Here is a 13,442-nt window from a genome sequence, read left to right as displayed (position 1 = left end):
CGGTCTGTCTCCCAGAATGCTCTGAGTGAATGCTCTGCTTCTGCTGTAGCTGTGCGGAGATACGTGACTGTGTTCAGCGGGATCAAGGTTCCCGCCGTGTTGATTTTGTTGGCACAATATTACAGTTTTTTTCATCTGCTTACACACAAAATCTTTCCTCGTCACACAGTTTCTGAAAGCTGTCACTCAAACAGCAGAAGCACACACCAAATCTACAAAACCAGACACTGATTCTCAGACTTTGAGTTTTCAATTTCATAAAACAGTTTTTGCAAAACACAACACACAATTCTCGATGTAACGCAAAAAAAGTATCTTGATTTCCTTAATCAGTCATCACATGTGCTTCACTGAACACCAACCAATCCATAAACACACATCTACACATCTACACGAGCTCCGTTCGGTGTGATACTGTACCACACATGCTTACAGTAAAAAAAGTTTGCTTTCAATCTCGCTTTTGAATTTTTCAACATTTCTCTGCCAATTACTGTCAATCTTGAGCAGAAACGTACAGCAGCTCATGAAAGAAGAGCTTTAGGTTTCGAATAACTGTGTGTTTATGATATATATCCGAACTTATAATATTACAGCAAAGGTGTTCAGACAAATGTTATGAACTAATGAGCATAATTAAGGAAACACAGGTGAAACAAATGATACAATCAGACACGAGGGAAAACTAGGTCACGGAGCACGTGGAGAGAAAACAACAAAACACGAGCACAGGTCTGACATTAAGTGCACTTCAGGAGTTTTTCTTCAGTGTGTGTTGCATTAATGATAGAAATCTGCATTGTTTTTCACTGAATTGATGCTTTTCTGCGTGATAATCTCTCTCATTTCTCCCTGCAGCTGTGCGCTCGTTCCTGGCCATCATCATGGGAAATATGATCTATAGGAGCTTCTTGTGTGAAGGAAGAATCTGGCAGACGCCTGCAGACGTGCTTCAACACGAAGCTCAGAAAGTCCTGGAAGTCTGTTCAGATCATCGCTGCAGAATCCACTTCATTCACTCTTTATTAAAGCATTAGAAGACAATTCAATTCATAATTCACTCGCATGATTCACCTGCGTCAATGCAGGCCGATTTTAACCATTCACGCTGAGGCTTAAAGAATGAACACAGAGATACTATTATATTTTTTGTTCATATTTTGAATTAGTTCTTATTCTCTGCTTTCATGTACATTTTAGTTAAGGTTTTGTTAACATTTAAAAAAAAAAGTTTTGTTAAGTTACATTTTAGTCATTTTGTTGCGTTCATGCAATTTTAATTATTTTTTGTTGCTTTTAAATATGTCTATATAGTTTCAGTTTTAGTACCAAAAGTTAAACAATATGAAAATGATCAAATGTTTTCTTGGAAACTAGCTGAAATAAAATAAGTTCAAGTTTTTTTAATTTATATATTATTTTATTTCAGTTGACGATTTTAGTTGCCCGTGTTGGAGGTTCATTTCTTTAAGCAAATGCACATTTGAGAAACAAGGATGAAAACGAATCTTTTAGTAGATTCATCTGATTCATGAACAGGAAATGATTCGATTCCCTGTGAAATCAAGAACTCATCATTTTAATTAAGTCCCTGTGGATAAAATGCATAAAAGCTCAAATCAGATCTGTAGTAGTCTCTAGTGTCAATTCATGCAGAGACACACAAAAAACAACATTTGGGAAACATTTTATTTACTTCAATGTTAAGACAAAAATGAATTTCCAGCTTAGATTCAAGGTCCATTTTAAATAAAAGCTCCAGTTTACAAATGCAAAGACCATATTTGTTCCACAAGACATTGATTACCGACGGCAAGATTGATAAACAAGCTCTTCTAGTCGAGGCTGATCTGGAAAGGCAATAAAAGAGCGCGTGGAGACGGAGAGCAAGTGCTGTGTTCTGCTGGAGCTGGATTCAGCACAGCGCTTTCATTCGGCCAACAAACAGATTCTTCTCATAAATGACACACTCTCGTCCCATAACAGTACAAAAGCGTGATTACACAGGAATGCTGGGAGAACGGCTGGACTAATGCGTCTATTCAGGCCTGCGGCCGAGCTAAACTAGGCCACGATTAAGAGACTTGAATTACCAGCGACACCCTCTTCACACTGTCCTCTGCGAATCTTAAAAAGAGTTGGATCAAGATTTAAACATCACTGCGGTTTTAATTTAATGTGTAAGTTTCCATCGAGCGCCGTCGTGCTTCTCTCGTCTCAGTTGTTCTCCTGTGAAACGGTGCTTTCCTGTAAGACAAAACACCACACAAGCCTTAAAAACAGCACAATTACAGTTCTTTCACACTAAATCTTTACTTATCACACAATTTCTGAGAGCTGACGCTCAATACACTGACTCGGCTTTCAATTTCATAAAACACAATTCTCTATGTAACTCACAAAAATCTAAAAGGAATCAGTTGTTTTCAGCTGCTCGCACACATTTTCAAAAACTTTTTTTCTTTTTCAAAACTTCACACACAAATCCAAGAATTGCGCACAAAATGCAAAATGCCTCGCATCTCTTGCAAAATGAAGCACTGCGTTCAAAATATCACAAACACATCTCAAAAGCAAACACCTTTGCCATAATATTAATTCCTGTTAGATTTGGGTGCGTCACAGAGACTTGTGTGTTGTGTTTTCAGAAACTGTGACGAGTCAAGACGAGTTTAGTGTGGAAGCAGCTGAGAAAAAACCTGTAATATTACGGCAAAAGGTGTTTGCTTTTGAGATGTGTTTGTGATATTTTGAACGCAGTGCTTCATTTTGCAAGAGATGCGAGGCATTTTGCATTTTGTGCGCAATTCTTGGATTTGTGTGTGAAGTTTTGAAAAAGAAAAAAAAAGTTTTTGAAAATGTGTGCGAGCAGCTGAAAACAAAACTAACAGATAAAGACGCAGTTGAAAGCAGATGAGCTGGCATCTTATCTTATCAAAGTACAGGCTGATGTTGAAATATTGTGTCCAGACAGCGCTTTGGTCAAAGTAAACTTATGCAAGCTGCGAGTGCAGATAAGTGCGGTGTGTTTGGCCGATGCGGAGCACATGTGGAAGACATTCTGAGCTCCACACATCTGCGGCGAACAGACGCGACGTCACCGGAGCGCCGCAGGCTTTGTGTGCAGAGAGGAGGAATGTTGGCCGAACCCAGAGAACATGCAGTTCTTTCTGACTGAACGCAGCACAACATCACAAACGTCAGGATCGAGTGAATTACAGCACTCGCTAATACACCGATAACAGCTTTACAGCCTCTCCGCTGATCAACAAACATTAACTCCTAATAAACAGCTCCGGGATTCACTCACATTCATCTGTCACCATTTCATTCATACTATTATAGGTTTGAATTATATGTTAATTTCAGTTTTAATCATTTTATGCTTTTTATTCATTTTTATTGCAATTTTAGTTTTAGTACATCAATTTAAACTAGGGCTGCAAAACGATTAATCGCATTCAAAATAAAGGTTTATGATGTATATATGTGTGTGTACTGTGTATATATAAATACACACATACATGTATATATTAAGGAAAAATATGTTCAATTTATATATAAAATATGTATAAGTTATATACAAGTATAAATATATATATATATATATATATATATATATATATATATACACAAATATATTTTTTTAAATATACACATGTGTGTATTTATATATACATAATAAATATACACAGTACACACACATACAGTATGTAAACAAACTTTTATTTTGAATGCGATTAATCGTTTTGCTGCACTAAATTAAACTAAATGAAAATGAGAAATTATGTTTTGTTAACTTGCTGAAATAAAATACATTTAATTACTTCTGTATTTCAGTTAACATCCATTTAATTTCAAGTAACTGATTTAGTTTTTGTTTTGTTTTAGTATAAGTTTGCTTTAATAATAACCCTGTGTTGGAGGTTAATTTCTTTAAGTGAATTTGCATTCACGCGTTGAGTGTTTCATCCAAAGTTTCGAATTTAACTTGCGTGGAAAATCTGAATATGGCATAAAACATTTTTAAATAAGCATGACTTTCATCCCATGTTTTCAAAGAATCAATGATAAAAACGAAAGCTTTTTCCTCACATAATAAATGGCTTGCTCCAGCTGAAACACTATAACGAACGCCGTCACGTTATCTTGCGTTCAGATGCCTGATGTTTGGAAGCGTGATCTTTGAAACAGCTAATCATACACAATCTTTTTTTATGAGTTCTGCAGGAACACTTTAGTATAGGGACCAATTCTCACTATTAACTAGTTGCTTATTAGCATGCTAATTATTAACATATTGGCTGTTTATTAGTACTTAAAAAGCACATGTTCTGCATGAGCACATTCTTTACCCCCTTATCTACGCCATACCTAAACTTAACAACTACCTTACTAACTATTAATAAAGCTTATTAATGCATAATTCATAGTGTATTAATGGTGAGAATTGGACGTTAAAATAAAGTGTGACCAGTTTCGCTCAAGTATTTCAGAACTATTAAAACAAAGTTTGCGATGCTGTGCAGTGAGTTATCATATGATCTGTTCATGAGCTTCCACCGTAGTTTATGGTCAAGTTTCTAGTTTATGCACATTTTCTTATCAGCTAAAAAATTATCCATCTTAGTTGAGTTTTTAATGAACATTTTAAGATTTTATGCACATCTTGGCATTTCCATCCAGCATTTTTCTATGCAGCATCCCAAAATTGGCAAGTGAAAAAGTCATACATTTAAAATGCATTTAATTCATACTATGTATACTTCAAATCTAATAACATATTTATTGACATACCGCTCGAGACTTACTGAAATCAAAGTTATAATTAAACTTTGTTTAGAGAACTATTTGTGCACAATGCACATTTCTTAATATTAAGCGTAAAATGTGTTTTAGTGTCACTATTGATGAGGATTGTATGATCTTTGAATAATATCAGTCTTTAAATGCAAGATATTTAAAGTGCACCTGAAGTATACTCGCAATAGTTGCACTTTAGCACAATCAAATATACTTCAGTATATCTTTAGTTGGACTTCAGCACAATTAAAGTGCATTAAATTAGTTGTTCCAATTTAGCAGACCTTAAGTATTCCAGTTTATATACAATTGCAGGGTATTTTTATTAAGCACATAAATATGTAAATGTATTTGTAGCATACTTCATGTATTTCAAATACATTTAAGTATATTTATTTTTCTGTAGAGTGGAAACACAGCTGCTGCAGGGCATGAAGATGACTTACATACGGCGTCCTCTCGCCGAACTTGCTCCAGAAGGTCATCCTGACGTTGTTGTGGTGTCCGGTGCGCTGGTCAAACGTCTGGCAGGTCTGGAAGGGTGGGCTGTAGAGGTGCAGAGAGACGGCCGTCTCCGTGTGGCTCACGTTCTCCACCCGATGAAGCCCGAGGGAGTCTGAAACACACCGAGCTCATCGTCAGACTCGTCTAAACACACAGTCAGCCTCGCTCCGTCGAGTCTCGCATCATCTCTCACCGTTAATGTAGGCGCACTGGTTCTCCAGCAGCACCTGCTGGGACTTCTGCTGCATGCCGGCCTGAAGCTTGCGGTCAGGCCAGTCGAAGAGTGTCTCCTTCAGCTGACCCTGGAGCAGCTTCAGGAAGCAGTGCGAGTCTGTGTGATCGTGGATGCTGCTGCAATAACGCCAAACACAGGCCAACTCAGAAACACAGCACATCAATAACCATTTCTTGCTTTCTATAGTGCACTGTATGCGGTCATGGCCAGTGTTGGGGAAAGTTACTTTTAAAATAATGCATTACAATATTGCATTGCTCCCTAAAAAAGTAACTAATTGGGTTACTTAGTTACTTTTTATGGAAAGTGATGCAATGAGTTACTTTTTATAGAAAGTGTTACTTTTGAGTTACTTTTTACAGAAAGTGATGCGATGAGTTACTTTTGAGTTACTTTTTACAGAAAGTGATACTTTTTACAGAAAGTGATGCGATGAGTTACTTTTGAGTTACTTTTTTACAGAAAGTGATACTTTTTACAGAAAGTGATGCGATGAGTTACTTTTGGGTTACTTTTTTTTTTACAGAAAGTGATGCGACGATTACTTTTGAGTAACTTTTTATAGAAAGTGTTACTTTTTATAGAAAGTGATGCGATGAGTTACTTTTGAGTTACTTTTTACAGAAAGTGATGCGATGAGTTACTTTTGGGTTACTTTTTTACAGAAAGTGATACTTTTTACAGAAAGTGATGCGATGAGTTACTTTTGGGTTACTTTTTTTTTTACAGAAAGTGATGCGACGCATTACTTTTGAGTAACTTTTTATAGAAAGTGTTACTTTTTATAGAAAGTGATGCGATGAGTTACTTTTGAGTTACTTTTTAAATCTGGGCAGGGCTTGCTTGTTTGTTTTTAATATAAAAAGTTCTTCTTCACAAATATAAAAGCCCTTTCACACCAAAAGTGAATTGAATGCGCCTCAGACTGAAGGAGATGTAGATTCACGTCTGTACAGTAGAGGACGCCGCTCAAACTAATCACATGAAGAATATGACGCAGGAGAAGAAAGATCAACACTATTCAGCAATAACTAAAATGTGTCATTTTTGCTTAGTATGGATCAAAGGTCAGCAGCAAAGACATTGATTAATAAAATTGGATTAAATACATAAATTATATTTGTCTTATTTAACATTTAATTATTGCAGGTTTGTATAATATTCTGAGTTTGCATTTGGCTGTTTTTACTGGTTTTGAGGAACACTGAATGTGTTTTTGTGCAGGTGAGATGTTGATATTTAGTCTAGAACTACAGTAAGATCATGTTCTTACTCCTGATTTCTCTCAACATGGCAACCCCAGAGCTGTCACTCAATACATGAGAAACACAGTAACTGGCGTTAATTATTTGAAAAAGTAAATTACTTTACTTTCCATTACTTTAACTCTGAAATAATTGGTAACACATTATTTTAAGGTGTCCTTGTTACATGATACATGTACTTACTATTATAATAACAATACATTATGCATAATTACATGCAAGTAACCCTAAACCAAACCCTAATTCTAATCATAACTATGTAGTAAGTACATGTAGTTAATTAATATTACTCAGTACTTAAATATATAATTACACTGTACCAAGGACACCTTAAAATAAAGTGTAACCAATTAATTGAACCCATTTCATCTTCATTCTTTAAGTTACAATGTGTCAAAGACAAAACAAGTGTCCACATTAAATTAAATTTACAAAAGTGATTTTATATACACAGAAAGAATATTAACGTGTCCACTGTGAAAATAAAATATGGGTAAAATAATGTTCATTAACATAACAAATACGTAAGAATTAAACAACATGCTTATCCTGACCTGTACTTTCTAAAATATATAATCATACTAAATTTGATTATATACTTTAAGTGATTAAAAACTGACAAATGGGTAAAATCTAGTGGTTTAAAGGAAATTGGGAAAGATTTAAAATGACTGTTCACTGTGATCTTTAAATAAAGAGTCTTGTAATATAATTAATTATTCTGGTATGGAAGAAAACAAGGTAATTGTGACTTTTTATCTCATAATTCTGACTTTTTTTCCTCGCTATTCTGATTTATTTTCTCAGAGTTCTGAAGAAAAGGGACTAGTCACAAAAATGCAAAACAAAAGAGGGCTACTGGGATGCAAAACTCTAATATCTCGGTGCTTTGGACAAGGGAAAACTTATCAACTTATAAATCTGTGACGCAAAGCCAAGGAATTTATATTAAAAAGCTTTTATTATCTCATGACTTAAACATTAAAAATAAGTCACAGATGAGCGCACACCTCCTTCATCAGGGTGTGGAAAATGAACACACTGACCCTGCGTCCCAATGTGCATACTATCCAGCCTATCTGCCCTAAATAGTATTGAAAATGACTAATGTCTGATAGAATTTAGGATGGATAATATGCACATTGGGACGCAGGCTCAGAGTCTCTTATACAACAATCATTGATCACATGACAGTCACATGACTTCACAATCAATTTTCCACACCCTGATGAAGGCATATTAGCCGCAACGTGTAGGTGTGCGCTCATCTGAGACTTATTTTTAATGTTTAAGTCATGAGATAATAAAGACGTTTTAATATAAATTCTCGAGTGCCTTGGCTTTGCGTCACAGATTTAAAGAAAAGGGACTATTTTCTTATAATTGTGTGTTTATATCTTTCAATTATGATGTTATAACACGCATTTGTGAGTTTATATCTCGCTATTCGGAGAAAAAAAATCAGAATTATGAGATAAAAAGTTGCAATTACCTTTTTAATTGTTTATCCAGTGGCAGAAACGGCCTTCCATATTCTGGTTGTAAATAAGCCTGAAAAGATTTTTGGTATATTGGCTATTCTTACACTGAATGACATTTTAATGGGTGTCTTCTGTAAATCATAACACAAATGCTCAGAAAAATCAAATGAAGCAAGACACAGTCTAATGTTCAGAACCTCTTTTCTTCTATGACTCTTATACCAGATTCATCTAGACAAGATTTTTAAACAAATTAGTTGAAATGAATCACACAGCCGATCTGATTATACTTATATATTAGTTGCAAATTAGCTCATTTTAACAACAAATCAGGCATCCTGACACACTATTTTCTTCCTTTTTTGTTCATATTCCACAGCGAATAATTGCTTATGCTTTTATGAGGTGACAGCATTATTTAATCTGCTACACTGTGCATTTATTAAAGGCTTTGCGTGTATTATCTGTCTTTTATGACCTGACTAATCACAAGACATTGGACTCTACTATCAGGCCGTTATCTGTCTGTTAATATCTCTAATTCATTGACGCACGTTCAGTCATTGATCCGCTCGTGATTCCAGGCTTCTGCAGTTTGAAAGATAAATACAGAGCGAACACAACATGTGATTTTCGACATGAACGTTACCTGCCGTGTCCTTCACCCCAGCACAAAATCATCAGGTTGAACTTTCCATTTCCCTCATCCACAAGATTCCTGGTGTATCTGTAAAGACACGAGGGGCTTTAATCAGTCCGTTCAGTGCAAACACTGTTTTTTTCTTAAACATTTGTCCTTCTTGTACGGTGAGCCGATTTTGGGGATTCATGATCATTCATGACGACTGTTGCTGTTTGTTTGTTTGTTTGTTTGTTTGTTTGTTTGTTGTTGGGAGGCGTTGGACATTACAGTTCTCATCAGCTGCTACACACAATCTTTACTTGTGACTCAGTTTCTGAAAGCTGTCACTCAAACAGCAGAAGCACAAAACCAGACACTAATTCTCAGTCTTTTTCAAACACAAGTCATCAGAAAGCCACAGTAACTCCTCACATGTGCTTCACTGAACGCCAACCAATCCATAAACACACATCTACACAACTACACGAGCTCCGTTCTGTGTGATACTGTACCACACATGCTTACAGTAAAAAAAGTTTGCTTTCAATCTCGCTTTTGAATTTTTCAACATTTCTCTGCCAATTACTGTCAATCTTGAGCAGAAACGTACAGCAGCTCATGAAAGAAGAGCTTTATGTTTCGAATAACTGTGTGTTTATGATATATATCCGAACTTATAATATTACAGCAAAGGTGTTCAGACAAATGTTTGCTTTTGAGATGCGTTTGTGATATTTTGAATGCAGTGCTTCGTTTTGCAAGAGATGTGAGGCATTTTGCATTTTTTATGTGTGTGTGTAAAGTTTTGAAAAAAGAGGCACATTTTGAAAATATGTGTAAGCAGCTGAAAAAAAAAACTGTAATATTCATATTGATATGAGTAAAGTGAGTGAATGAGAAAGTCCTGCCCAGAGAGGCATCATGGAACAGTCCAGAAAGAGCAGAAGGAATGTGATGCAGAACTGTGTTTATCTGGGAAAGTTTGATGAAACCGCAGGGTGTGCGCCAGGAGCCGCGCTCTGATTGGCCCGCGTCAGCCCCGCCCCCTGGAGCGAAGCCACGCCCACTGGCACAACGCCAACGGAGGCAAAACTCCAGCGAGCGCAGAACAGCGCATCCACTCAAAAACAAGGGAAAAAACTGCACATTTCATGCAAACCGAGCAATAACATGCCTGTGATTATACGAGACCCAGTAACGCCCTGATTTAAAACAAGAAAATTATTTGAGCGATGTTTGGATTAAAAGTTAACTCATTAAAGCCCAGATCACGTTCGGTTTGCGTCAGCAGTGCTTTCTGCTGGTATTTACATTTGATGCTCAGAGAAACAGACGTATGCATCATAAAATTAACATGTTTGCATTGTTCAGTTATGTTAAAAACAAAAGAACACAAAAAAACAAAACCCTTGTTGTGATTGTAAGCCAAAATGCATAACATGAACCATCTCGAAATACCGGCCTGAGAATGATAATTAACAGTAATAAATAATATCGTTAACGATGATGATAATAATTACCTGTACTGGTCAAATTTAGCATATTTCATCCACTCGTGAGGTTTACTTTCATAGGACTCCATGATGCTCTGCACCTCCTCCACATTGACGCTGTCACTCTCAAAGATCTTGTGGAGAGTTTTGATCAACTCCTCCAGGGTTTCTGGCTTCGGTAGCTCGGTCTGCTCCATCTTCTGTGCTGCTGTGCTGTTCGAGGCTCGAGCTCAGGCTTTTATACACGCAGCGGCGCTTTAGTGGACGCTACCACCGGCGCAGAGCACGGGGTCCGCGGGACAAGATCACAGCTGTTCTGCGCAAACTCTCGGGTAAACATGCACTTTAAGATATGAAGAAGACTTTAATAACACATCAACGCTTTAACAAACGAATATATGAGAGACAATAAATATAATTTAATTGGTTTATTGATTTTTATCAGCGGACCTCCCCCATTACAGTTTGGATTGACCCGCTTTATTCAATGGGATAACTTTCTTCAAACAATACTGTTAACTTCATGTTTACCGGTAGTTTTATCTCTGAATTATCTTAACATATAGGAAAAAAGATAAAAGCGTCATATTAGTCATATTTTATTTTAATGAAAAACAGGGCTTTTTTGTCTGCTCACGTGGCACTCTTAAATTAATGAGATTCTTTAGAGATGTTCTAGAATTCATAACATGAAAATAAACTGAGCCGGTGAACAAATGCCCATCAACTCTGAGAAAATAGGCTATTTATTAATTTATTTACTTACAATTTGTTTTAGAACTACAGAATGTTATTGTGCTTTTTAAAGTGGTCCTATGTCATGAAGTGTTTGCATTTGTGCTCGAACGCCATCGTGTGGATCATGGTGAAATAAATCCAGTTCATTTGCAAAACATGCACACTCATAATGCCATTTTTAATAGGATTTTTTTTTTTTTTTTTTAAATATTGCGATTACACTTCACCTCATACTAGTATTGGAAGAAACAATCATATTTCCTGAAAAAAAAAAAAAACCCTGAGAAACTATTATTATTTTAAAGCTTTGAATCAATTGAACCAAATTGCTTCACAAAATGATTCACTGTTTCGAAGCGCTGGTCAGAAAGGTGTAAATGCAACTAAAACTCGCATTAAAACAGCTTTTAAACCCATTGAATGTGCAATGTATTGAATGCAATTAACAAATAATCTAATACCATTAAATATTAAGTATCTGTATAATATTTGCTCTTTTATCTATTTTCAGAGCTTGTTTAATTTTCTATGGATGGCTGAGCTAAACAGGCCAATAAGAGACTATAACCAAACTACTATTATTCATTTTACATTTACATGTATGCATTTAGCAGACGCTTTTATCCAAAGCGACTTACATTGCATTCAAGTTACAGTTTTTACATTTTATCAGCTCTTGCTTTCCCTGGGAATTTTAATTATAAATGTCTCATTAAAATGTCTTAAAATGTATAAAACTGGTCTGAAATCAGGTTAAAACTATGATACTTCTTCACCTCTTTCACCACTGAGGCGTGCTCTTAGTGAACCTGGATGATTCATGGGTTTACAGAGATCATCGCTCCCCGACAGCGAACCATTGAAATTGAGAAAAATACAAATGATTCGCAAACCCGCTCCGAAGTCCCGATCTGAATCAAAAGATTCCCGAAACCCCTCCAAAATCACAATCTGAATCAAAAGATTCCCGAATCCGCTCTGAAGTCACAATCTGAATCAAAAGATTCACAAATCTGCATCTGAATTGATTTACGATACACGCTCCAAAATCCCGATCTGAATCAAAAGATTCACAAATCTGCATCTGAATCGATTTACAATACACGCTCCAAAATCCCGATCTGAATCAAAAGATTCACAAATCTGCATCTGAATCGATTTACGATACACGCTCCAAAATCCCGATCTGAATCAAAAGATTCACAAATCTGCATCTGAATCGATTTACAATACACGCTCCAAAATCCTGATCTGAATCAAAAGATTCCCGAATCCGCTCTGAAGTCCCAATCTAAACCAAATGATTCACGAACCCCCTCTGAAGTCCCGATCTGAATCAAAAGATTCCCGAATCTGCATCTGAATCGATTCATGATACGCGCTCCCAAGTCCCAATCTGAATCAAAAAATTCCCAAATCCGCTCCGAAGTCCCGATCTGAATCATAAGATTCCTGAATCTGCATCTGAATCGATTCGCGATACGCGCTCTGAAGTCCCGATCTGAATCAAAAGATTCCCAAATCTGCTCCGAAGTCAAATCTGCTCCGAAATCCCGATCTGAATCAAAAGATTCCCAAATCCGCTCCAAAGTCCCGATCTGAATCAAAAGATTCCCAAATCCGCTCCGAAGTCCCGATCTGAATCAAAAGATTCCCGAATCTGCATCTGAATCGATTCGCGATACACGCTCCGAAGTCCCGATCTGAATCAAAAGATTCCCAAATCCGCTCCGAAGTCAAATCTGCTCCGAAATCCCGATCTGAATCAAAAGATTCCCAACCGCTCAAGTCCCGATCTGAATCAAAAGATTCCCAAATCCGCTCCAAGTCAAATCTGCTCAAATCCCGATCTGAATCAAAAGATTCCCAAATCCGCTCCGAAGTCCCGATCTGAATCAAAAGATTCCCGAATCTGCATCTGAATCGATTCATGATACGCGCTCCGAAGTCCCGATCTGAATCAAAAGATTCCCTAATCTGCTCCGAAGTCAAATCCGCTCCGAAATTCCGATCTGAATCAAAAGATTCCCAAATCCGCTCCGAAATTCGATCTGAATCAAAAGATTCCTGAATCTGCATCTGAATTGATTCGCGATACGCTCCAAGTCCCGATCTGAATCAAAAGATTCCCAAATCCGCTCAAGTCAAATCTGCTCCAAAATCCCGATCTGAATCAAAAGATTCCCAACCGCTCAAGTCCCGATCTGAATCAAAAGATTCCCAAATCCGCTCGAAGTCAAATCTGCTCAAATCCCGATCTGAATCAAAAGATTCCCAAATCCGCTCAAGTCCCGATCTGAA

General features: G+C 36.7%; 1 protein-coding gene across 1 annotated transcript; it reads right to left on the bottom strand.

Moving 5' to 3' along the window:
- Window positions 1-1,671: 1,671 nt before the first annotated feature.
- Window positions 1,672-10,626, bottom strand: cdo1 (cysteine dioxygenase, type I). The gene is made up of 5 exons (XM_058784656.1): window positions 10,431-10,626; window positions 8,938-9,015; window positions 5,501-5,658; window positions 5,250-5,419; window positions 1,672-2,247 (listed from the first exon to the last, which is right to left on the bottom strand). The coding sequence occupies exons 1-5, from the start codon at window positions 10,598-10,600 to the stop codon at window positions 2,218-2,220; spliced, it is 606 nt and encodes a 201-aa protein (XP_058640639.1). The 5' UTR covers window positions 10,601-10,626; the 3' UTR covers window positions 1,672-2,217.
- Between the last annotated feature and the right edge of the window lie 2,816 nt (window positions 10,627-13,442).

Source organism: Onychostoma macrolepis, chromosome 08 (genome assembly GCF_012432095.1).
Source record: "Onychostoma macrolepis isolate SWU-2019 chromosome 08, ASM1243209v1, whole genome shotgun sequence".
In the NCBI taxonomy this organism is placed as follows: domain Eukaryota; kingdom Metazoa; phylum Chordata; class Actinopteri; order Cypriniformes; family Cyprinidae; genus Onychostoma; species Onychostoma macrolepis.
Note: the sequence above shows the minus strand (reverse complement) of the source record. Positions and strands in the feature narration are given on the sequence as shown.